This window comes from Stylophora pistillata, chromosome 7 (genome assembly GCF_964205215.1).
Source record: "Stylophora pistillata chromosome 7, jaStyPist1.2, whole genome shotgun sequence".
NCBI classification, from domain to species: domain Eukaryota; kingdom Metazoa; phylum Cnidaria; class Anthozoa; order Scleractinia; family Pocilloporidae; genus Stylophora; species Stylophora pistillata.
Genome location: NC_142525.1, coordinates 14,223,119 through 14,250,740, shown reverse-complemented (window position 1 = coordinate 14,250,740; position 27,622 = coordinate 14,223,119). Strand labels below are relative to the sequence as shown.

Below are 27,622 nucleotides of genomic sequence, written 5' to 3'. Positions count from 1 at the left end.
AAATCTCCCCGCCGTCTTGCTTTTTTATTGCCCTTCGAATTCTCGGTCCTAGACAACACATATACACATGAAAAATATATTAATAGTTTCATTTATATTAAGTTTTCACAAAACCCACTTGTTAGTTTGTTTTATTGATTTTGTGGTTTCTTTTTTTGTCTTGCTGTCGTTGTTTTTGTAAGCATAAAGGTCAGATTACTGTGTTTGATTTCAGTAAAGTGGGAATACACCTGCGGTACATGTCCTTTGGATTTTGTAGGTTATTCATAATTAATATGCATTTCTTACAGCATATGATGGCTTTGATATATCACAAATTTTTAAGAGCCGATAAGGCAAAAAGGGACAAGGAGTGAGGTAATGGAGTGTTTAGGGGGTAGCGATAATTTGTTTCTCTTCTAAAGCAAAGAGAGATCTCAGCTCCTGGTGGTGTTCATTCCTCTTCTCCTGGAATCTGGTCAAGTGTAATGGAGAATCATTATAAGCAGTAAGGTATAAATCCTGGGATAAATGTTATCAAGCATAATTGACTGACTGACCATTAAGTGATTACATGCATGTAAGAGGATTGGCTATATTAGTTATATATAATTCTCAAGAGTAGGCAGTTGTAGCTCGTAAATGTTTTGAGGTGGCTTTATAACTGCTGAATTTCTTGTTTCAACTAGCCATCTCATCAGTAATTGCAAATTATATTATGGATTAGGAAGACTTTAAACTTGATTATGAATCTGATTTAGATGTCAGTTTTTTTTTCTTTAAAAAGATTTTTGTATGTATGGAAGGGTTTACGTGTATACCTTAAGTGTCTGTTAGAGTACAGAGTGATACGGATCTTAATGCACAATATTTAATTTGCTGATGTTGATAACGACGAACTACTTACTCTTTTTCTGATCAAATGTATCAGTGTTGACTCCCAGGGACTTTAGATACTCCTTCAAAACCTGCCCAGCATTGGGTGGTGGAACGCTTGCCCCTTTTCTTCTTATTGGATACTTCCTGGCCTTCTCAGACAATTTCACAGTCTTCCAGTCGTTCACATCCAGCATTAGGTGCTCTAGGCCTTTTCCTGGCTGCGAAAGATGTTCGTTGAGCCAGGTGAAGGTTGACATCAAGGGTTGACATTTTTTTTTCCAGGAATTTTCTACATTTTTTTTTAAATTTTTTCTCCTTTACGGATTTTTTTTTTTGGTTCAACAGGTGAAACTTTCTTTGTCAACCCAGCCTCGGGAACCATGGACATTACTTCTCCAAAGGACTTTCCCACTCGCTCCTTACATACAGAGTCGAATTCCTTATATATCACTGGCCCTACGTTTTTCACTTCTTTTTGTGTTCGTTTGAAGATTTTTTTCCTGAAAGCTCTTTGGCTCGACTTTTTACTTCTGTGAATGCCTCCCTTCTGCTCGACACACAACCTGTGCTTTTTTGAAGAGGCTACTCTCTACTGGTGTTGTTAAGAGACAGCATTTGCATTCTTGTACTTGGTGCAGAGTTTATTTTACCCTGGGCAGCCTTCTGCCACGGGTTTCCATAGAATATGCTTTCAGATACTGTTAATTTTTTTCTGACGGCGACCAATGTGAAATTTGGCTATCGATGGCCTTACATATCTTGAGAAGAAAGACATCGATGAAAATATACTTTTTTGTAATTGTGCTTCATTTTTCTATTTGTAAGTATCTAGCGACCTTCAAAAGATTAATGAAAAGAAACACTTAGTTTTGCTCACATGTAAATGGAGATATCCTTAGAAATGTTCCATGTAGAGCCAATATCTCTCTTCCAATTGCCGGTTTTTGTACGCCTTTCCTGATTCATTGTTGTTTCTTGAAATTTTTTTTTGGGCAAGGGACTTAGTATCCTATAAATAAACACGAGCGAATCCGCAGTCAATCCCCAAGTCAATTTAGATTTTGGTTCTATTTTCTTTTTCACTCAAGAACTTTTGTACTTTTTTTTGTTTTTTTTGTTTTTTTGTTTTTTTGTACGACACGAAATTAGACAGACGCCTCCAACTGAGCCGGCGGGAAATCAGTGCAAAGTGCACATGCACATCGTCTCTCCATTAAGATGGGGTGGTAAGGGAGAATTTGAATTTTGAATAACTTTGTTTTTTACCCTTTTCTTGAAAGCCCATTTCAAGGGGGGTTATAATTTTTAAACATATGGAGCACCAACACTAGCAGTTATTTCTCCCTTCCACCTACCTTCTCCTGCGGCTCAATTTTGTTACATGTTGTAGGTTGATTGCGGTGTTGTGTAAAGAGAGACATTAAAGCTGTCGTATATTTGACTTAATGAGAATGAATGAATGAATGAATTCCTTATTTATATTGCGCTCTTTCTATATTTCTTTCAAAGGTGCAGTACCTCCCATCAATTTGATAGACACTACACAAAGATAGACCACAACACCGGGCACTACGTGCCCTACTCTTTTCGAACAGTGTGTGGGTTCTTTAACGTGCCACAAATTTTTTTATCACATACAAGGGCTTGTGAGACGGGACCTCCATTTATCGTCCCTATCCGAGAAGACTAGAAAGTCTAACCATTTGCAGATATTATTACAAAGGCAGCACTTTCTTCTCAGTTATTTAAAGACCCTGAGTGTTGGTCCGGCCGGATTTGAACTCACGAACTCCCGCACAACAGTCCGGCGCTCTACCAATTCAGCTAACCGGGAGGCAGGAAACAACAACCCATGCATTGAGTCCCACAGTACATCTCTTAATTTATTTTAGCATCTTTTATTTCCTTTCGGTCACGGACGTGGAAATTGCGAACAAAGCAACAAACAATTTGAAGTAATATTATTGAAGTATTTCAGTATCCTGACAATTACAGGAGTTAAAAACATTCTATACTAGAACAGTAAATGATAATTCGTTGGTTTTTTCGCTTGCGAAGCCAGCAGTATTACTTTCCCATCAGAGATTGTCCGGCCGGTGATCGACCTTCAGACGACTGTAACAACCATATTTAATTTGCTAATAATTTGAATATATCAACAAAGTTTAAATGGTAAATTGGCCACCGTTAAGATTATAAAAGGTGACGTTTCGAGCGTTAGCCCTTCGTCGGAGCGAATTTGATTTGGCAGAGTCCACTATGACCTAAGACTCCTTTGCCTATGCCACACTGTGCTCACCTGCCACTTTGCAACGCTAGCTTTTCTGGACAGGTGCCTTTGTAATATGTGCAAAGCCTACACCAAATGATATGAGAGCGACTGCACGGTATGAACCCAGCTTGTTTTAGCAGCCTTTAAAATTGACCAATAATTGCAAGTTCACCAACATGTTACATCTCTAGATAACTTAATCCACGAGTTTGGCCATAGGTTTCCTTTAGTTTAAATTATATATGCTCTTTGAAAAAATTGCAAATAAGTCCCAAAAATACATCTTTTATCTAGAAGCCGTTGGTCTACAAGAAAGAAACGCAACAAATCCAAAATGAAATTCAAATAAACATGTGGTTCATGTTAACATGCACACTAGTACTGCACTATACTCTCGTGTAGCTTATCTGCCATTTTGTATTTCGTAGCCTTGCCTGATGAGAGGTACTGGGACCAACACGGCCGACAATGTGACTTCCGGTTCCGGTGCACCCCAGACCCGGGCTCAGACCGTTTCAGACGCCGCTCAGTGATTCACATGATCACAGTGAACTACAAATGCTAGTACTTGAACTAAGACTTAAAAACATCGATTAACGTCACCAGGTGCTTGGGAGTAGAGATGAACAATGATCAAATTGTAGCACCAAAAATGATCCGATAATTATCAAAATATGCAAATTGTGCTTACATTGCTACTTGGCAGATAACAATTTTTTCTCTCCCCAGCCTTCCGCTGCCTTAAAATTCGAAGATGGCGGCCATATTTCGCTAAGAAGTGATACTGAGCACTCGCTCTCAATATTCACTCCCCCACCCCAGTCCCTCTCCTCATTTTTTACTGTCACTCTCCCCCTTAGTGCAATTTTTTCTTTCCCTAGTCTTTCGCTGCCGTTAGATTCAAAGATGGCAGCCATATTTCGCTAAGAAGATACAGAGCACACGCTCGTCCAAATGACGCCTGCTCTGCAGGTTACTTACCGATAAGAGGTTGTCTTTATTCCATCGGCTTCTACTTTGTTGTCCTTTTTTCTTTAAGTTTATGCCGGCTGTATACTTCATTAGCACAAAAGAATATGTTATAACAAATAAGTAACGATAGGCGTGAACTCGCGTGAAGTAAATTAAATGTTGAGTCTGTTCGACGGTTAACAGCTGATATTTTGTCAATTTTTCTCGCCAACTTTGGAAATGAAGTCGTCAACCTCACTCTTTTCGAGATGGATTCGAGTTTGATGTGCCAACTGTTCTCCTCAGATTTGCAAAGTAAAAAATTTAATAGCGCTCTCACGCTCTAACACAAGGCACAGCAGTTGGCGATTTTAGAAAATTCAAATTCTAGGGCTTTAGACTGGCGCTTTAGGTATGATAAGGCTTCTAATCATAGTGCTCGGTAGTTGAAATGCTATTTACCAGGTCGTTTTGTTATTGTGTTTCTGGTTTGACCTTTATTTCGTTACAGATCATCGTAAACCTGACTGATTTCAATACAATATTTTCACGATTAAAAACCGTATTCAACTGTACAAACACCAGTTATCAGATCATGATGAGATGCTGGCAAAACAACTCGGATGCAAGACCAACATTCACTGAAAAACAAGAAAATCTTACCTAAGGTGAGGATTTATCTACCCTCAGCAGTGTTTCAAGCAAAAAGGTCATTGGGACTGACTTAATTAGGGTGAATGATGACTCAAACGAAACATAAAAAAAATTCCCTTTAATGAGAATCAGGAATGACTTTTTTATTTCGAAGGCCAGGAAAGAAAGACAACTGTGTTTGTAGCACAATAAACCGATGAGGGTCGTTTATTCTCTCTCTTTTTTTTTCACTGTCTTGGACCGTCTTTGGCGACTTCGTTGCCTACATTGTCCAAAAGTTACGGACTTAGTAATTCCGCTCCACGTACTTTTTCTCTCGCGGGATCAAAGTGGGCAATCCTGAGCGAGCGAAATGAGCTTATCTTGCCTACTTGGGTAGCCAATAAGAACACAGGATTCGCTTCATCTTGCCCGCGGGCGTTGTCAACTGTATAATTAAGTTAGTTACAAGCAAATGTTTCCTCAGACTCCAAACTGCCGGTAATTCATTATAATACTATGTTATAAAATAAATTTGATATTGCCACTGATATCACCCTCTCAAGAAAATGGTTGCCTCCATTGCAGAAACTCATCTAAATGAAAATTTATGACAAGCAGTTCTACGCAAACGTCGAGGATTTAGGAGTGCAGACATGAAGTCATAACTTTACCAATGATTCTTTCCCTTTGAGTTTTCAGTAACTTAATTTGTTGTGTCTACTCTTTAATTCAGGACCCCCCTCTAGGAAAGGAATTTGTAAACAACTTTCGAAATCCAATTTTTCACACAGTACTTATCCAAAAATTCAAATTATCAAATCAAATTTATTTAATCAGCATTTATTAAGCATAACTTCTACACTGTATAGAAGCAATAATTGATAGTTCTTCAATATCAGCGTGACAGATACAAGTGGATTGACTTTGCCTCTCCACAGATGGATCGCAAAATAGAAAGATAAGGGTAACTGTCTCGCATTGACTAGAACCGCCTGCAGTAGATACACACACAATTATTATAGCTATAGCTGTGGTTAGTAAATGTAAATAAGGTTATTACAACGGCTTCAAGTATGTATATATATATAAAGTTAAGCAGCTAAAATGCTACAATATCTTGTGTTTAATTCCTGAGTAAGAACCTCGCTCTCGACAACAAGTGATCGCAGATTCGAGTTTTCATTCACTCTTTATTCCGTTCTTTCGAAAGCAAGCACGTCATGTTATAGGCATCAGATCATCGGAGCAACGGGCCGGGAGAGAGTGGGAGGGAGTAATCCCTGTGTTTATTAAGGGCCTGTTTACATGGAGGAAGGGTGCCCCGGCTAACCGGCTAGAAGGGTTAAAACATAGCCCGCCTTTACATGTAACTCACCTAACCGGGACAGTGAGTGGGCTACGTGGGCAATCTTTTGAGCAGTCGCTAAGCAAAAGAAACAATGGCCGACAAAAACAACTTTTTGGTGGCAGGTTTGATGTTTGTTTCGCTCATTCCACTAGCGACCGCTTTTCAATGCCTAGGGCTGCTGTTCTGCACTTTGCTGCCATGTTTATCGATGTTTTCGCGGTTAAAGTGCACCTATCCCCTACTTCTTTTTCGTTTAAAAAAATATTCACGCTTTGGTGAGTATCTCTTTGAAAAAAATTTTTGGATTTGGTCAAATCCTTCAATTATTGTGCCCCGTCGAAGTACGGAAAATCGCATTAAAATCACCGCCATTTTGACTCACGACCGCGTTTCAAGGATCAAGAGTCTGGCGACTAGTGTGACGTCACTTCGAGAACCCAACAATCTGTATTTCGCGCCATTTTGCACAGTTCACTGGTTGTTTGGAAGGTTAGATCGATATTGGTCGCAAATATACCGCAGAATGATCTAGTGCTAGAAAGGCTTTCGCAGGTCAACGACTAGCTGAGAATTCCTTGAGCGTCTTCTCGAAGTGACGTCACAAGTCTTCTCTGCCCAGATCCCCATTTACGCGGTCGTGGTCCATTCGGATCTCGACTTCAACAGGGCATAAAAAATGAGGATTTAACCAAATCCAACAGTTTTTTCCATGAAATACTCACCAAAGCAGGAAGATTTTTTTAAGTGAAAAAAAAATTTAGGGGTCAGGTGCACTTTAATCTCTCCTCGACTAGCCGGGATAGCCCGGCACGAACCGTTTACATGGTAAAAAGCTATCCCGCATAGCCGGGTGCCCCGCGCAAGTAGACAGGGTGCCCCGGTTAGGCAGGCTACCCTGTCTAGCATGTAAACGCTTCAAGTGTTTTCCAAAGAAACGTATGAGGAGTTAGCCCGCCCAGGGTAGCTCAGTTAGCCGGGTCACCCTCCCTCCATGTAAACAGGCCCTAAGTTACAGTTAGGTTTAAACTTACTGTTAAACACGATACACACAAGCATCGCATAGGGAAACACACGTAATTTTTGAACGATCAAGCTCTCCAGATCACGTTTCGATAAAAATATTAGAGATCTATAATCTGGAGGTAAATGTCCCGAAAACAGTAGGCATTTTGAGCGATTTTCTTACTCGAGGTAACACTCAGTACGCACTGCGTAGCCGGTACAATGCCACGCAGTCTGAAGCTACTAAAAACCGAATAACGTGGCTACAATCTAGCAGTAAATTACGTCAAAATAAACTACAACTCTAAAGTAAACATCTCATTTAACATCTTGTTTATGATCAAAAGGAACTCGTTCAGAAACGGCAAATCACTTACTGTTATAAAAAAAAAACCTACGGTAATTAAAGACAATAAATCGCGGAAAGCTCTCTGATATGTTCAATGTGCTATGCAAGCACCTATAAAGCCGTTTCAAAAAGCAGGAGAAAATTCAGAATTCCAGTAACATATGATTTGACTACAATCAGCTGTTGTTTAATTACTAGTTTTCTCATTCTTTTGGTTATATTTGTGCGCAAAAACACAGTATGTACTTAACAAAAAATAGGAAATAGGAAGTTTAGCAATTGACATTCCACTCTACTTGTCCAATGTTTCCGGATCGAATCGGAATTTGGAATGTTGGTTTTTTCGGAGCAAGGAAAACCAGAAGATCTGAAAAAAAAAATTCTCCGAGCAAGGACGAGAAAAAAACAACAAACTGAACCCACATGTGACGCTAGGTCCGGGAATCAAACCTGGGCCACAGCGTTAAGAGGCGAGCACCCTCACCACTACGCCATCCCTACTTTCACTATTAATAGAAAAAAAAAAAAAAAAAAAAACCAGCAATCAAATAAATCAACCCTACAAAGTAAGGGAAAAGTTTGGGTATATCAATAAATTCCTTCTGAATTCTCCTAATGATAAAAATCAATAACTGAAGGTTTTGTTGGATTCTTCTATTTCTTAAACATTTGCGAAATAAGATACACCTATCCTAAAAACAAAACGCAAAAAGAAACATCAAAGTGCAAATACACGATTCCGATCCAAAATCATCGCTTTACCGCAAACCAATAACACCGAAAAAAAGGCGAACCACTCGGATGGCCTGGGACGAGAGTCGTACGAACGAGGCAGGTTGGTCCTCACATTTTAAGATGGCTGTAGTGGCGCTTTTGGTATGGTCTGATTCGGTTTCCCAAGCAGGCATGACACAACTTATTGTATTCTGCTACATCTTTTCGAAGATTAGATTAGTAGAAATAGTCTAAGATTTTCCGGTTGGTTTATTCATATTCATCTGGATATATCCTTCGCTTCGACGAAGGGCTAACGCTCGAAACGTCAGCTTTTGTAATCGTTACGGTGGCCAATTTACCACTTCAACTTTGTTGATATATCCAAATTATTTCGTTACTCCCACCGACGCAGCCCCAAACAGTTTCTTTCGAAACTATCAGCCTTTAGTCATATTCAGGTGGCCAGCCAAAGGAGTCTATTCCCCCATACAGAACAATTGCATCTGCAGGCCCACGGCCGATGGAATGAACACCATGGTCCCACGGTGGGGAAACAGTTCATTTCGGCAAGATCAAAAATCTCAAACATCCAAAACGAAACATATGCCTTATCTTCCTTTACCAATGATGTTAAAAGCGTAGCACCGAAATTATTGTGTACGACAAACGCAGTCACACAAGATCGTCAGAACCGACGACTGGAAAAACCATTGATTAGAGATGACAAGCCTCGGTTTTACAGTACCACTTCCGAGCCGTCCGAATGGTCTCCGATAGTAACAATCGGCGTTCTTCACAAAGCAGTAACGTTACGATCTGCAGTACGTGTGACATCGCAGAGCTCCGATAACTAATCCTAGTACTTAGAGGATCCTTCACTAGAGTTTTACGTGCATTTTATTAATGTTTCGATAAGTTGTAATAAGAGAAAATCATGCTTAATTTATCGAGGAAAATTCACCTTATGACTAGTCAAGAAAAGAGGAGAAGTCACCATCATCACGCAAAAAATGCCAGATTAAAATTCTCATAAGCAATATGCTCCTATCCGATATTATACGAAGAAATTCTACTCAAACTCTCATTCTTTAAAAAAATTAACATGAAATACTGGTACGCTTGACTAGAAATAGCACTGAGATCTTTAAAGATTATCTAAAAATAGAAACATCACAAAAAAAGTGCCTCAGCAGACAGATTCGCCCGAGATTTCCTACATCTTTCTTTTGAGCGAGTCTTTTCACATATTTTCACATATTTTTTTCTCTTCAAAGAAATAACCTTTCACATTAGAGGCGCTCGTTTATATCTACGGTCTGCTCCAACTTTGACCAAGAAAAGAAAAGAGATGAGAAAGTCAACACATTCGACTTGCCACACATCCTTGCAAGTCTCAATTTGCCCATGGGTGTACGCTGCTGACGTAAGCAAATGCAATGACTATTTTTCCGCGCGCGCTTGTTTTTTTCTGGTCAATTAAGATTTGTTAAATAAAAGGGAACTCTTTAGCTACAATGCATCAATGTTATGTTATAAAACAAATGGTAAACACCACAGCATACACTATTGAGTTATGGATGCACTTGGGAGGTTTGCTAAGCACTCAAGAAGCTAGAGTCGCTCTCGGCTATCGCCTCGATCGACTCTTACGCTTCTTTCGTGCTTAGCAACCTCCCGCGTGCATCCATAACTCACTAGTGTACGCTGTGGTGTTTACCATTTGTTAATAGTCAACTGCATTTTTTTATAAAATTGACTAGCGTGAAAATTTAGGTACTCACCCAGCAATTTATATGATAAATTGTGGGAAGTTGAAAATAAATTGAAAATCAACTCCTTGGCTACTAAGTAGCACCATGTTGCGATTATTAGGAAAATATACTTTTAAGCTGCAGTGATTGCGCTGAAAATTACATGCTGAAGAGCTAAGGGGAAATTGTAAGCTCGCTAATCAAGTTAAACTAGCTGTACATTTAAAACCGCTGAACTACACCCACTCCTCTAAATAATGCAAAAATTATTCACAGTCAAGCTTAGAAAACCGTGAACACCAGGGAAAAAAGCTACAGTGATGTTATGAAGTCAAGAGGAAACCAAATAGAAGATTGTAAAGTTATGAGTGGTATCGCTGTGTATGTGGTTCTCTTGTACTACCAAAAGGTCTGAATAGCAGGCAATATGAAACGAGCTAAAGAAATATACAACATTTTTGAAAACATGTTTCGACAACTAATCTGTTATCTTCAGCTCAAATTCATACAAAGTAAAAAGTTGAATTTAAAGTGCTCAGGGGTCAAAAAGGCATTAGAAATAAAAGAATGTATGCAACTAAATGGAAAGTTTAAATGAACATTATTAAGTTGATGATTAAGTGTAGGTTACTCCCTTTGAATGAAGGCTCCGTACGTGTGTGGTTTACAAGCTTTCATGTGCGGGCAGTAATACTTACAATTTTGGCGAAACCTCTCGTCACTTATCCTCATGTGTGCACGAGCACTTGGTTAGTGATAAGACCTCTCACATTTTCAGACATCTACAAAATTCTCAACAATGTCGCCCTATATGTTCTGATGACTGTTTTAGCTCTTAGATCACGCTTCCACGACTCTCAAACTTAAAAGCAAAGGAGCTATCCACATTCGAGGCAACCCACACTTAATCATTAACTTTCTCATATTAAATTTTACTTTCCTTGTAATTGCATACATTACTTTGTTTCTAGTGTTGCTTTGTCCCATGAACATTTTGTTATAGACTTTAAATTCAACTTTGTACTTTGTATGAAGGAAGAACTGTCAAAACATGTTTTTAAAAAGTGCTGTATGTTTTCTTAAATTCTCTTGTATTCCTGCGCTTCTTGATCTCCAAAGCACTAACATTGTAAAAATTCCCGAAGAATCAAAGGTGTTCAATATTATATTCGAAAGCTTCTAATAAATATTTTAAATTGCTTTCGGGCCTTTGCACCTCTCTTTCAAGGAAAAGGACCTATCATCTAGTTCTTATTTTTCGTATGTTGCTACACAGAAGATACTAACGTTCGAATAGTGACGAAACTAGTGACTGAATAATATGATATGAACTACGCCTTTTTTATGCTTAATGGTGGAACATCCGACCGGCGATAACATGTCACAAGATTACAATTCTCTCACAATGTTTTAACAAACAAACTTAGAATTATGCATCATGTTTTTCCTGACAGCGGAATGTTTCAGCGGTTTTGATTGCAGTTGGAGCAACAGGCACTTTACAAAACAATACCATATACATCGTAATATGATTTTGACACAATAAAGCTACAAATATAATTACTGTTTCCACGTTTGTCTCATCCACTTGATTACTGATGATTCATTTACGTAACGGCACACATCCTCTAGGTCCTGATGTCTGAATACACAGTATCCGTCCCACTAACACGTGGCAGTACTGCCTTCTGTCGAGGACCTGTCAGTTCACCAAGCTCAGCATACTGAAGCTCACCGGGTTTTGGTGTCTGCCGGCGATACAAAATAAAACATACTAATGTAAGTCGTAGTTGAGCGAAACAGAAACCTTCATGCATTCTTACAACAGCGGTCCATCCAAAAAATGAATTAATTAAATTGTAATAATAGAAAGAATGTAACTCTTGGAATGAGAAATCTGCACAACTCCTACATCGACTTTTGAACTATAAGTTATTTTCTTTAACGGCAGAGTGCGGTCACGAGCATGTATAGATGATGATGGCACAGAGAAAAGTGATACATGCATTTGATCATTCGTTCATGAAACAAACTTTACTAAGATCTTGTAACAATTTAAATGTAAGATCCGTTAAATAGAGCTACCTCATTGCCGGCCTTACCTTTTTTTTCTTCTTTGTCTTATCGACCACTGCATATTGTGGGAGTGGCTCTTTTGGTTCACTTGCTCCATTCCCTCTTCTTCCCTCAGACCTCATATTAGCAAATTCGTAAGTCACTGGAGGCAAAGATGATGGCTTGGAGGCTCGATAGCTGGCATTAGGACCCGCAGCTGCATACTGGATGTCGGCTGAGGAATAACCTGCTTTCCTATAAGTCACAGAGACTTTTAATTAAATTAGAACCTTTTGCTTCTGCAGGGACCGTGCAGGGGGTGGGGCTGGGGCTGGGGGGACTTTAGCCCCCTCCCCCCCCCACATTTTTGGCGGATTAAATCATTATTTTTTTAAATTAGAAGTTAGGCTATTCATTTAAATTTGGTCAAACGTGAAGGCCAGTTTGTTACTCATTGTTTTATAAGAATTAAAAATTAACTTCACTTTTGGCAGTTTTGGATCCATTTCTAGCAATTTCAGAAGATTTTAATTTCAAATTTTCTCGGGGGAACATGCCCCCGGACCCCTCTAGTTGGCTCACACTAACGCGTTTGCATTAGCCCCCCCACTTGCAAATCCGCTCTGTGGGCCCTGTTATGAACTCTTAAATAAGGTTTATAAAATGCTGCAGTTTAAAAAACTGTTTACTCGCATTCAAAAACATGAGTAAACATGCACATACATGTACATAGTGAAACAAACAAACAAACAAAAAGAGAAAAAAAGCGGGGAAAAAGAAACATGCTTAAAACTTCCCCGGTCAGTGGAGGCAGGGTCAAAATCATTCCATCCATATATATTCAAAGTTTTTTAAAACAAAAACTTAATTGACAAATATATAGAAAATATTCGACATTCCGGTAACAAAAGAAAATTCACTAGCTAGTACTATACAACACTCACATCTCCACGTCTTGGTCCCCATTAGACTGGACTTCTTACATTAGCATGTAAAAAAGAGAACAAACAGTAAGAAGATTTTGCTAGCATGTTGTTTCGTTTGCTTTGTACGTATAAAAAAAACTTTCGAGAAATGGTTTAATAATCAAGGTGTCTACATTAATTTTGATAACATCTTTGACAATTACAGACTTACAGTGAAATCAGAGCCAAACGCTGTCCCGAAATTAAATCAATGTGACACTATATTGAACTTGTGGATATATTGCGCAGACAATGCAGTGATTTCGACTGAAAGCCAATGATCTGGTGATTTCAAGAAACAGAATTGAGCCATAATCCCCACAAGATTCCTACCCGATTGATCCGTCATATTCAACCATCGATCGCCCAGACTCCTAAAGCGGCACCAACGCCACAAAATACCCCTAAACGCCACTTAATGCATATTTCTCGTCGCTACGCTTCGTACATCCACAAGAAAAAAGGTAGTTGACGTGGTGAACATGAACTCGTCGAGGCATATAAATATGTCAATTTAGTCTCTGAAAACCAAAATGCAAAATTGTTTGAAATTAAACTCAATTCACAATTTAGATTAAAATGTGCAATATTTACCCCTCGAACCCTTATTTTTCGTGCAACAAGGGCAACAAGGCCCAAATTTCCAGCAACATATTCCAACGACAAGGCCAAAAACAAATGCCACCCCCAATGTGATGAGGAGAATCTCCCACCAATCCATCCCTGAAAACAAAATAATAATGAATATTTGCATGTTTCAAGATTGGAAGATCGACCACACCTAATTGGTGAACCATATTTCTTACAAGCTACAAGAAGCAGAATGGAGCTATCGCAAGCCATAACTTTGCTTTGATGGCTGATACTGTTCACAAACTCTTCAATTTTACATGTGTGTAGTGTTTCTAATGGAAGCTGTCCATATCAATTCTAAACATCTCATTATGTAAATGATCTACACCTGTTACTTTATAAAGTAATTCAAATAAATTGCTTTAATGCTCTAAAGCTATTTTAGATATGGTAGAAGGATGGAAGGACTTCATCTTTCTCTAAACATATCAAGCAGAAGTCGGTAATGTAATGTCAGTGATGGGGTTATTAAACCAAATCAATTTTTAAATTTGAGATCCTTATATCCATAAATGAGCTTACGATACAATTATAACTTATTATTCAAAAAGGTTATTGCTGATGTTTTATAATTGCCTCTTCTCCCATTCGCACATTACACAAAAACCAACCACACTGTCTACCAACTTCACATACTCTTCAACACCAAACAGTTTCCTTTATTAACAACAAAAATTTTGCATTTGCTCTTTCATCTAAAATGGGGCAGGTATACATTTACTGCCATTGATCAATCTTGGTCTACAATCATGAATGTTTTATGGGATTTGTGCAGCCAAGTGGTTAGAGCGCTGGTCTTATGATTTGGTGGTCCCAGGTTCAAGACCTTCAAATTGCCGCCCACTGGATCTGCCCTGAGTTCAACTCCCTGTCCATACTTTGCTCATGTATGTAACTAACTGGTCTACCTCCTGTCAATTCTGGTTTTTAAACTCTATTCAATGTTCATTTACAATTTTAATTCCCATTTGTTTTCATTTTAGGGCCTCGATGAAAGTTACTTCGAGTAAATCTAGTTTACCCTAGTAGAATGGAGAGTACTGTCATAGCGGAGCTCGCAGCCGGCGTTGTACGTGCAGCATAGCCCTATACTTTTAAGAAATATTAGTAACTCATCAAGCCAAAAAAATTTGGTTTGATGAGCCACCATACATCCATATGATCAAGGCGCTACTTTAAGCATGCGCAGCCAAATGCATTGCGTGCACAAGTTAAGCCATTACGCAATTGGAAGGGAGAGGGAGAGGTTAATGTGCACACGCGAATGCATGTGTACCCTAAAGTCCCAATTCGTGCGCGCCAGTTAACACCGTAGAAACTGATAAGTGCTTTCGAGTGACGAACTTTGGTGCAGCGTACGGTGGGCACGCGATTAGGCATTAGACGAGGACTTCACGTGGGATAGAAGATGCGAGGCTGCGCAAGCAAAGAATTAGAAACCCGAATTTAGAACGGGAGATCATACTGCTGAGTTTAGTTGAACAGTAATTCTTGGCGTTTTGTTATTCCTTATAAACTTGCAACGCCACCAGCCTCAGAGCCAAAGGCTTTTTTTGCTCTGAGAAGAGAATTACTTTACTTCAAGTTGGTGAAAAAGGGTTTTGAGTGAAAATAGGCTGGAAAAAGATTGAAAGCGACCAAAGAAAGAAAAAAGTAGAGGGTGTAGAGCAAGTCAAGAAAAACGCGAAATAAAGTTTGAAAGGACTAGAAAATAGGCAGAACACGGCAAGAGAAAAGCAAAAGATAACAAGAAGAAGTTACGGTAAAAACGCCAATATCTTGCAAGACCCAAGAGAGAGGGAAATGCTAAGAGCTCCAGAGAACAGGCTAAAAGAAGGTCAACAAGAAAGAGAAAGCAACCTACAAAGGATCCAAGGAAGGAGCCACTGGTTTTCTCTCACGCTAGGGCGCAAAAAAATGTAAAAAAATTTTATCGATCATCGTTTCCTGCTAGTTTCAATTTATAACTCAGTTCTGTTTTGACGATGGCAAAAAAAAAGGTATCACTTTGTGGTAAAAGTCTTGGCATTCGTCGTTTTAAACCTTCGCGTAGGTTCATCGCTCAAATAATATTTCAGAAAGTTTGTATTCTCCAAATAACTTCTTGTCCTATCGTATGGAAAGTTTTAATACAGTCGCGGTTTTAACAGGAGAGAGGCCATCCTACGGATTCTGTTTTGGCTGGAAAGTTCTCAAAAAATAGAGGACGGCGTAAGTAAGTTTTTAGCATTTACTCCTTTACTAACTACCGCAGGGTTGACTTTGTTTATTTAAAAAAATCGCGCACTGTGCAAGATGCGTGGTTTTACCGCAAGAAATCATGTAATGCCCTCTCCGAAATTTGAAACACCATGAGGTTGAGTTAGCGAAGTTCATGATTACAAATAACTCTGCGCAGTAATTTGATTTTGACTATGTTGTCAAGTGAGAACTCAGGCAGTGTGCGCCCTCCGATTGCGTTGCATTGTAGCAGCGATATTTTAAAAATGGCGGTAAAAGCGACAGAAATCGGCAGATTTTGACTAAACATTTCGCAAAAGTTAGGCTGTTTCTCTTTTCTTTCACTATGGGTAATGTGATTCGATATATTGTGTTCGGGCCTGGACCCGCAGTGGGAGGATCTCACGCCCCCCCCAGTGAGACTGGACTTATGACGGAACCACCCTACTGAGGACAGTTTTTTGTTGTGTCACTATTAAGGTATATAAAAACATGTGCTTTTTCGCTTTAAGTTATTTTAGTAGTCGGAACAAAACATTTTAGTAGTCTGAAGAGAACATATTGTGAATGTGAAGTATTTTTTGGGAGTATTTGTCGCGTATTCTATCGTTCTCAAGGACAAACGCAAGCACTGTTTTCTTAGCATGCAATTTGAGACCGGTTTTCGAGAAGGTCAAATTCGTTGTAAGTCCTAGTTTGAAGCCCTTCAGAGATTTGCATAGCCACTTTGATTCTTGTTACAAAAGGTTAAATATTTTCTTCTGTGCGCGAGCGCGTGGAGCGAGACAAATTCGTTCTTAGGAGGCATGGGGCTTCTTTTATTTTCGCTTGGTGGAAAAAGTTTGTGTATTGGCAAGTCTCTGTCTCTTTATTATGCGTTTGTATGTCAAGGGCCGAGTCCCTATTAAATAACTCGCGTGTAGGAAAATAATTTCTGACTTTGATATTATTCATTCCGCCATCGGCTGTGAGTGTAATATAATTGCTGCCATTCGTGTCAAGATTCGTACACAGATTGCAGTTTCGAGTCTGTCTTAATCACGTCAGTTGTCTCCTACGAACGAATTCGTCGCAGAGGAATGACAGGAGTCGCGCAGGCCCGTCAAAATTTTTAACTTTCGAAAGAAAGGCAATGGACAGTGAATCCCCATTATCATCCAGGTATATTCACGCTGTCTCGCCGCCACCAAAGAAGTTCACTCGACCGCGTCAGGATGCAAATGACTCACTTTTTGATTTACGACCATGATGCAGCGCAATCAGAGTGCGCACACCTCCTGGTGAGAACCTGTCAAACATCTGAGAATTAAATAACGAATCGCAAAGGTGCGATGTAAACAGACGCACGGGTTTCTTGGATTTACTTCTACTGCGAAAAGAGAGAACTGTTCTTTTTCATCATTAAATTCTAGCCCTACATTTCATGCTTTCTACTCGATGCGTTCGAACAACAGGAAATGTTCGCCTCACAAACACATGGAGCCACTTTTTTAATTTTTTTTTTTTATCTCATTTATTTATTTTCCAAACCTTAGCAGAAATAGTTAAATTACATTGTATATAGGAAGGAGAAGAGAGGAGCACGCATACACTTTCTCTTTGCACAACATTTCGAGTAAAACGTTCTTTATTAATGCTCAGATTGTGATGAACATGCTTATGATACGAGCGCTTTCTTCTACTGCTGGAAACCCAAGAATCAGTCTCTAAAATTGAGATGTAATGAAACGGGGTCCTGGCATTGTACTCGCAAGCACTCTGGTTAGCATATGGTTTGCGTAAATAACTGTCGCTTACAGATTGCGAAGCACGTTTCGGGCAGTTTTCAGGACACGTTATCAGTTTGCAATTCATGACTATTTACTGCCTTTGACCATTTCGTAAGTGATTGAGAAAGATAAATCCATATATGTACCACTAGTAAAATATCTGAAGCACATTTTAAACTTTCCATGCATACGATTTTAGGAAACTAGGTTTTATGTTGACTCTAATAGAGTGTGTGAAGAATTGTCTTCCTCTCTCTTCAACATCATGTACTGTTTCTGGAGCACAATTAAAAGAAGCAGGTTATTGAAAAATATCTCACTTTTGATTCAGTTAATTGCTGCGCAGCGAGCGAGCAGCAACATAATCAGGATTTGAAAAATACATAGGGGATGCGAATTCTCTAATTCATCACTTTTTAACAGAATGTATTGCAGCTAGCAACCAGAGTGCACTGTCCCACGGTGTTGTGATAAGTGTATTGCGTTACATAGCGTTGCTACTGCAAGGACATTTCCTATATGTACTCAATCGACTTGTAAACCTACTTTCCTAAGAAAAAGCAAATTAACTAATCGCGAGTATTGTAAGATAAATGTACTATCTTCATCACTTAACGAAGGACAGTTGAATAAGAACAATAAAAGAAGTCACTTGATCAATGAATAACTCTACCTCGCATAAGTTGACATGCTGGTAAGGCGGGAAAGCAAAAGGGTGTTGACCGATGGTGTTCATAGGGCCTGTACGACTCCCGCCATTTGCTAGCGCTTTTAAATCTTCTGCCCTTAAAATTAAGCTCTCATTAGGACATCTCTTAAAGGCTTCCTTTGCGATGTAGGAGTAAAAGTTAATTTTAAGATGTTATTTCCCATCTGTACGTTGTAGAGGTTTGGCAAAGCCAGATGAGATTGTGTTACGAAAGGCAATACTTCTGTGAGATGACTCAGAACTATGAGATTACTGAGGACACAATTGTATTTATGCGTATGTTTCCTTGTAAGCATGAATGTATGGGAGAAGTTATGGTGATAATAGACCCCATTTTCACTAGGGTGCATAAGGTTCGATAATTGTAATGTGTATCTTTCAGTTTTCAAACTCTCAACTTTATATCAATTGTCACTGTTTACCATATTTATTTCTCTGTACCTTCCCCCAAAAGTTGTAGCAGGCGAGTCTGTAACCTGACTTCCTTAGTTTAGAATTGTGTGATTATATAATTCTCTCGCAGTTACCCCAATTTTGTCACATGTGATGTTATTTGGATGACATTAAATACTCTGGCTCAAACTTTCAAAAGTGCATGGTATTTTTAAAAATGCTCATACCTAACCTGACCATTGAAATAAGGAATTGGTCAGAAGATATGTGATATCTAGAAAAGCAAGTATTCTCCTTTAATTAGGACGGAACTCATGGATGCCCTCCTATTTTGATTCATGTTTATACTTTCACCAGCCTCCCCCCCTTCAATGTTTAGGGGCATATAGAGGAAGAGTACTTTTTTGTAATGCACAAGGTGAGATTAAGAGGGCCTTGGATTTAAAGGTTAAAAAATTAAAATAAGAGAGTTGCGTAGACCATATCCTACTCTTTCATAATCCTCTGGACATTTGCACAAATGACAGTGATTATCAATCTCATTCACTTTCTGTATCCACTGAGCTCGTGGCAAGATAATGACATTCGTATTTTTTTAAATAAAGAAACAAAAGTCTGCCCTCTTACAGCAGATAGTTATTTATGCATGAGCAAATTACTATTTTTATGGCACTCTCTGAAGATTAAAATTTAAAAGCAGACACAAAGCTATGGTTCGGTACCAACTCTTGCTCATTATATTCTTGTAAATTGAGGTGATTTTCCCATTATGAACATAAACCTGGTTTAATGTGTACGTGAAGGTTATCGATCCAGGTAGGCTGAGTTTATAAATTAGTTAAAGAAATTTCTCGATTGTTTCCTAGCAAGGTTTGACTCATTGTTACCTAACTAACCTAAACTGAAGAAATAGAATATAGAATTAGTTTGTTCTCCTTTTAAGGTGTGCATGAAACTTTTGATATCATAGCAGGCTTGAAATAAATGTAAAGGTTTATAAGAAATCTGCATGCTTACGTGTGTTTCAAAGTCAAAACCGGAATTGTACGGGTACTAACAGGTGTCGTAAAGAAGTTTGCTAAGCTTTTTCATATGTACACATTTGTTCTTCTAAGAATCGTGCTAATCTGCCTAATGCCGAATTCTCATTTTTCAACCAAATTTGATATTCCTTTCAATATTCCTAGATTTCCTAGAGTCAGTTATCAACAGGTACTTTTTAAGACTTTTTTTTTTTAAATTTTTCCCCTGACCCTATCAACATCTTTTATGTATAGGGATTGGTATTGGTTAATAACCTACACTCTAAAGTTTGGTGCGCAGCCTACGCATCAAAATCTTGTTTGCTTATTCCAAACATGGCATTCATGAATGGCGTACCTGCCACAAATTTTCCATTTCCCTGTTTGATTATTCATAATGGTGCACAGGCCCACGTGCGCAAGCCCATAGAAAACAATAGGTAAGGTTGACGTATGTAAGGCAAATACCCAAACGTTATCAAAAACTTTGATGTTTAAATGTTTAAACCAGTGAAAGTCTTATAGATGGTCGAATTAACACACTTTTTCATATCAATGAAACTTTTTCTGACTTGTGATTCATGTTAACAGGTTGCCACAATTCTAACTTCCAAGAAATTTATTTATTTGGTAGCATCATAGGAAAGTACCATCTAAATCTTTTCAACTTGTTTAATGTGGCCAATGACGACGTCAACTCAACCTTAAAGTTAAAGAGGAAACGTGACGGATGTTTGGAGTTACTTTCAGTAATACACAAATGAAATCCTGCCTTTTTTTTCTAGGTTTGTGCAATTATCATCAAGTTTCAATTACGATATTCTAGTTATAGCTTGTCTTTGTTTAAATCAAACTTTCGTTTGCAAGAAAACAGATGCTATACAAAAGAAGGCACTGACATATGCAGTAACAGTAAAGTTACCGAATAAAAAAACAAAAAAAAATTATAAAAGATAACATCTTTTTCCAGCCAGAGGACAATCATGGAATAGAGATGGTCGAAAGAAAAGAACTTAGAAAATAACAGGTTAACGTTTAAACACGAGTTAGAGTGACTTTTCTTAATGATATTCTACACTAATCAGGGAAGGTTGAGACGTTAGAGAAAAATCGGTGGGGTAAGCATTCACACATTAAAAGAAGATAGAAGAGAAGCCCATACAAGCTTGGCGTATGTTTCGCTGACTCACGTGCAAACCCTTCAAACGCTCGATTTGAAGTCGTTTACCGTTGTTTCTTTCGATTTTGGCTCATTTTCCCAAATAAGAATTATCATTCACCCTCAGTAGGATATCATTACTCGGGCTTTCCGAAGGAAACAGCCGAGTTATAAATTGGGCTTCGTTTCTTGCGTTCAATCACAAATCGCCGACGTGTTAACAGCGCATGCGTAGATTCTATGTAGTGCGCATGCGTTGATTGCGAAAACAATGAAGTCTAACGCGCTCAAAACACATACAAACGCACACAATTCTCGCGGTAGACCCACACTAAAAGATGTCGAGCATTTTCGGAAGAGGTCGGTCCGAGAGGTTAATGAGAGATCAATTTACGAGCGAACCATTACCAGTGAACCTTTTATCATGAACCACGCTATGACTGCTACATCAAATAAACCATCTATTGAAAATCATGCTATATCAAATCGCCTATCTCATGTTGCCGTTGGCCTACATAGGAATCGTCATGTGGTTAAACGCTATCAAGAACCCAACAGATTACCAATACGGACTCTGAAATGTCTGAGAAATAAAAGCAGAAAGCTGAAGGAGTTTATCTTCAAACGTATCCGTGCAAGCATACCGAAGTCTTCCGAGCTTTATTGTTATATGAAGGTTGAAAAAGTTAAAAAACATGAATGTAATACTCAGAGAATGAGCTTAAAAAAATAACAACATGAAATGAAACTTTTCTTTAACTGCTCTAGCTGGGTTTATCGAGGGATAATGAAGCTTAAATGTCGAGCAAATCGGTATTTATCATTGTTTACTTGCAATAGTTTGATGTGCTTGTACAAAAATCAGACCCAAATATCGAATTATATAAACTGAGCACTGATGTAGACTGAAGAACCCTGGTCCTGCTCCAATGTGCATTGACCCTACCAAAAACAATATCAGCCCCGTATAGCCAAGGTAATGAGCTAGTATTTGAATAAAATTCTCGGCAACGTGTTGCATTGAGTTTGTGCTCTTTGATTTACAATAACAAACATGGAATTAATTCTGCCAATGACCTTATGTTAATTATGGATATTGGAAATCAGTTGTATTCAGGCTTGTCTCAATTAGCCAGACAATCCTCTTCAATGCAGTCAGAATTACCATTGATGCTAAATGTATTTAACACTGACTATTAACTTCAGTACAGTGAAAGCTACTCTGGTACCATTCATCAAGAAGCCACCATAGAAGAATATCAATACTGTTGTTCTTTGCATAGAGCCTTTGAATCACTTATTGCTGAAAACTACACCAATTTTGTATTAACAGTGGGGTGTACTGATGTTACTATCTATAGAGTGCCGAAGTGTGACGTCATGTTACCATGGTAGCATTTTTGCTGGATCTAAACACTATTTGGCGTCTTTCGTTACATCTCATCATAAAATGGGCCAATGCTTCGTTCCCGACTGCAATCATCAGTCAGAAAGTCACAATTGCAGCTTTTACCGTTTCCCCAAAGATCCTGCTCAAAGAAGAAAATGGATTTCTCTAATAAGGTAGGTTGATTTTTGGTACAATGACCACCATGATGCACGGCCACGTGTCGGTTATAGTTACGCGGAAGATGGTTTTATTTAACCACTCAAAAGTGCACTGACCTGTGGATTATACCTTTGAAAGACCTCTAGAGAGAAAAAAAGCTTTTTTTTACGTTATGATTAAAGTTTAAAACCTTCGTTTTCTCTCTCCAGACGAGCTGATCGTGAACCTGGCAAAGGCGCTCGAGTTTGTAGTTGTCATTTCCGAGGAAGTAAAGAAGAAGGCCCCGAGGTCTTTTCCTGGAATAAAGACAAACTATTTGAATCTCGAAATGCTCCAAAAAGGAAAAAGCAAAGAACTGAAGTCCCAGAGACAACGACTATCGAGCAGATCCTTTCAGAATCTTCGACGAAGAGCAACCAGAACGAGCCTTGCGAGCTCAGTTGCGAGGAGATGCAAATGAAATGCACTACTTTGCAGACTGAAAATATCCTGCTACAAGCAGAGCTAGGGACATTAAAGACCCAAGTATCCGAGTTGAAAGAAAAAGAAAGCTACTTAAAAAGAAACTACAGCTCTTTTAACATGGATTCAAAGGTAATCAACATGGAAACTGGCCTCCCAAACAAAGAAATGTTCCACATTGTTGTCGAATATGCCGAAAGATACCGCAACGATATTGTTTACGTGTGTGGCTGGAAAGTAGACAAGATATCTTTTGAAGATCAAATATTGATAACATTGATGAAGATTAGACATAATTATCATAACTTACATTTAGCTGAACTTTTTAGTTGCAGTACTGCTACAATAGCGAATATTGTGACAACATTTATCCATGTTTTGCACCAAATTCTATATGAAGATCAAATGGAGATAGCTGTTCCATCCAGACAAAAAAACAAAACTTCACTTCCAGGCTCATTTAGCTTATTTGGAGACTGTCGTATGGTAATAGATTGCACCGATATCGAGGTTGCTACACCTAAGCTTATGAGTGACCAAAAATTGACATATTCAACGTACAGGGGTATGAATTCTTTTAAGACAATTGTTGGTGTGGCACCCAACGCGGTTATAACTTATGTAAGTAAACTTTTCCCTGGCTCAGTATCAGATAAAGTAACGGTTCAAAAGTCAGGAATATTAAAGCATTTCGTTGCTGGGGATATTATACTTGCGGATAAAGGGTTTTTGATAAATGATATTGTTCCTAATGGTGTATATGTGAACATTCCCCCATTCTTGAACAATGGAAAATTTACAGAAAGTGAAGTTAAGTTAACAAAGAGCATTGCAAAATGTCGTATACACGTAGAACGTGCTAATGCTAGATTGAAGAACTATAAAATTTTAAATTTTGTGCCACCATACTTGCGATCCCTCTCTGGTAAGATTATACAGCTATGTGGTGCTTTAGTTAATTTACAAAACCCATTAATTAAGGAAACCAATGACACTGTTGACTTTGATTAGTCATTTTAATTGAAATATTGATCATCTTACATCAGTTTACTAAGGCCTGGTATACATTGGCATTGTCTGATCATAGTTAATCAATTAACTGTATTCTGATACAAAGAGTGGACAGGTGTTGTGTGATCTGTGAAAAGCTTGTAACCCTATTTTACTTGCTCATGATACAAGGAATCATGATACACAACTTAATGACAAACTATTTATTTCTGATCAGTATTCCTGCCACCACACCCTTATGCTAGTCTTATTATGAATTCAGATAACCAACTGTATTCAAATACGATTACAATGAATCTATCATTTTCTTGTCTCAAGTAGCTAATGTAAAAACCCCAGCAAATGTTGCTGTTTAAAGAAAAACAATTTTAAGATTAACATGAACATTTTTATTTTATATACACCCTTCAGTTACTGCATATTTGTTGTAAAAGTTGCAATGATTTTACCAAATAAAACAATATTTTAAAAAATATTTCTAAAAGTATGTATTATCAAATCCATTACTTTATAAAAAACTACATTAATTTTACAACAAAGTCTTAAAATTTAAAGACCACCATCAACAAGTGCAGGAATCATGTGAATTGTATAAAATTCTTGAAGTGAAAGAAGATTTGGTTCCCATGTGCAGTCTTTCTGGATTGCCAACACAACAGTTTGCATTGTTGTCCAAACCACAAAGTAACAGATTTGCTTCCCAGTTATAAACAGCTGACCCTGGACTTGATGCCAGTAGTGGTGGGATTGTTTTAAACAATAGCCAGCATCTCTCTTTACTAAACAGAACTTAGGGTCTTTAACAGCCTCCTCAATTGTTGAATTGCGATGTGTGTAAGGGCATTTGACTTCAATGATCGCATTGTCATCAACAAGTCCATCTGGTGATGCACCCAAAACACCAGACTTGTGTAGCCAAAGGCCACAATCCTTTACTACTTTCATTGTTAATTTGGTGAAGGCCTTTATTCCTTCTTTCTCGTTAACGACACCCCATCGAACAGCCTGCACTCGAGAGATGTCGTATTCTCCAAGAACACGCTTGATAAGGGAAGGAGTGACTCTTTTTGCTTCAAGAACTGGACCAAAATTGCTAGCAGTCAAACGTCCTTTTCTCACCACATGCCACTCTCCACATTCACGTTGCTCTTTCGTGATCTCACAGACTGATTTCACTTGCTGCTCACTTACTTTCAATTTTTCCAACAAGAAATTTGTATCAAGTCCGCTTTCAACAAACTCTCTCGATAAAATGATTTCTTCGACTGTGGAGATCGGCAGACGATTCTCTTTGTCAGGTTCGGGGCTCAAAAGCCATAACATTCCTGTGAACTCGCCGTATCTCTTCAGCTTGTTCCGTAGCCATTCTCTGTCCTCATCTGTAGTTTTTCGTTTTAGGACTTTAGTTTCTTTGGGTGGATACAGATCTTCTACCGTTTTAACCACCTCGGATGCCTTTTGTTTCTTCCACTGACATTCGATGTCAGTTCTACTTAAGTTGTGGTAGCCATGAAGGAACAGAGCTACAGCGTGACTACACTTTGAACCGCCACGAGGGCACTCGCATTCTGTGGAACGTATTTCGTTTTCTTGAAGATATATCTGCGAAGGAAAGAGAAAAAGAAATATAAGCTTACTTTTCAAGATTTCCTTTAAACGAAGATTCGAAATCACTTAATTTAAATAAGTTTTGGTTTGGCGATGTTAACGGATAGACATCGAGTAATAGAAATTTTACACTTACTGTGACTTTATACGTCGTACTTTTCATGCTCGCTTGCACTGACCCTCTGATAATTCCATCACAATAGCAAAAAGATAGAACGTGTCCAGATTGGTAATGGTTTTCGCCACGGTTTAAAGATTTAGGCTCATCTGAGAAGTATTTTGCGAACGATGTTATCGACAACGCCGCCATGTTAAACACATGTGAGTTTGTTTAGATCCAGCAGAAATGCAACCATGGAAACGTGACGTCAGGGCTTCGGTACTCTATTGTAATGGTACAAACGAGGGGTTCAAAATATTTGATTTTCATGCTAGGGATTCATATGGTAGAAGCCATTCCCAAGGTACATGTGTGCTGCTTGAAGTATTGTCCGTTAGCGACTCAGTGCATTATTTTCAGAGTATACATAATGATATGTTTGAGGTGAAAGGAGTAATAATTAATGAAGCTGAAAATAACATAGTTGTTCAGAACTGTGTTAGTGAAACTACAAAGTTTAACTCAAGTAATGCTGTAGCTATTTATTCACTTTGCTTTTCTATAATGAAATCATACAGTGATTGCACCACAAAAACATTGTCTACTATTGTTTATAATGCCAATAAGAATTTGCCCAAAAGTGTTCATGCTGTGGGTACCCTGGTCTGATTGAGAACATTGGCAAGGTAATATTTTCCTTGCATAAACTTGATTTACACATTGTGCATGTAGACGATACATCGTCTTTCGTTATCTCTGTAGCGCACCACATACAATACTACTGCATAACAGAAATTCTGCTGTGATTTTGATGATTTCCATCATAGTAAAGAATGGTAAAGAATTGACTTCTAAAAACGTTTTATTAAGGGCACCAAGATGGACTTGGCAGATGTTTATTTAGAAGGATAAGACAAAATTAATTAAATATTTGAAAGTCGTGACAAAAATTGCTACTTTAAACGTACCCTAAGAGAGCCCGACTTCATGCAGTTATGCATCTAGTTTAAACTGATACTGACATCATAAAACTACATCCAGAGAAGTAAACATCTTCCATCCGCGAAAATCTGTTCAAAACATCAGGGACTTCAACGGAGGTCTTCAGCTGCTTGAAAATACTACTGACTGTAGCGTGCGTGCTGATTAGTTTGCAAGCTTTGGGAACATCATCCCAGAACCCATCAATTTCCCCCACCCAGACTGGCCTCTAAATCCCCTCAAATAACCTCTTCAACAGCCAGAGTTGAAGAGTTTAGATAAAGTGAAAAGCTGAAAAAAAAACTAAATGGAGCTCTGCTTTTAGGCTTAGCTAAATCTATCTATTAGTTGTTGTCTTCATTGTTATCAATATTACCATATACCAAGCTTTCAGATCTGTGTTAAAACCCACTACAGTAGCAATTCTGTATTAACTACAGCAACTTTCAAAAACATTATTTCACACCAAAAAACGTGCTTCCAATTAACCATGTACAGAGCAAAGGCATCATAGGAAACTATCATAGAAAGTGTTATGAAGACTTACCTTCAGAGGAGCTGTCAGTTGGTGGTGGAGATGTTACTGGTACATTTGGTGGACATGTTTTCCGTTTTATACCAGACACACTAAACTCTCCCAGTTTGTTACCTTGCATAACTGTAGCATTTATAAGTGTTGTGATCACATTTTTTTCCTTTGTAGTGGAATTGAATTTCAGTGCAAGGTCAACAGTTTTAATTTCACACCTTGGGAGAGACAACAACCAAGGGTTAGAATGACATGAACTGGGAAACAGAAAACAAGAGGTAATAAAAAAAATTTCAATTCAAAATATAGAAATATGAGCAACTGGTAATCATCTTAATAATTTACATACCCCACACTTATTGACTGCACTCCTTCATAACCATATTTATCAGCAAAAACATTTTTAAGCTGTAAGTAAAAATCTTGATCATTTGTCAAAAAATTTCAGCATAAATGTCCCACACATGTCTACCTGTGTTGTAGACATACATTTTAAAAACAAATAAGAATGACACAATATTATGTACTAATTAATTAAAATGAACCCGGCCGTTTTGCTGAGAATCAGCTCAG

At 38.3% G+C, this 27,622-nt stretch overlaps 3 protein-coding genes across 3 annotated transcripts in view; 1 reads left to right on the top strand and 2 right to left on the bottom strand.

Moving 5' to 3' along the window:
• Positions 1–27,622, bottom strand: part of LOC111344716 (uncharacterized) — a 65,558-nt gene that overhangs the window by 29,828 nt on the left and 8,108 nt on the right. The window contains 1 exon segment of the mRNA XM_088726367.1: positions 27,399–27,457. Within this exon segment, the coding sequence (XP_088582493.1) occupies positions 27,399–27,457 (59 nt within the window).
• On the top strand, positions 22,156–24,306 carry LOC148726751 (uncharacterized). Its single transcript, XM_088727819.1, has 2 exons — positions 22,156–22,372; positions 22,568–24,306. The coding sequence occupies exons 1-2, from the start codon at positions 22,260–22,262 to the stop codon at positions 23,829–23,831; spliced, it is 1,377 nt and encodes a 458-aa protein (XP_088583945.1). The 5' UTR covers positions 22,156–22,259; the 3' UTR covers positions 23,832–24,306.
• On the bottom strand, positions 23,823–25,836 carry LOC148726750 (uncharacterized). The gene is made up of 2 exons (XM_088727839.1): positions 25,576–25,836; positions 23,823–25,433 (listed from the first exon to the last, which is right to left on the bottom strand). The coding sequence occupies exons 1-2, from the start codon at positions 25,747–25,749 to the stop codon at positions 24,381–24,383; spliced, it is 1,227 nt and encodes a 408-aa protein (XP_088583965.1). The 5' UTR covers positions 25,750–25,836; the 3' UTR covers positions 23,823–24,380.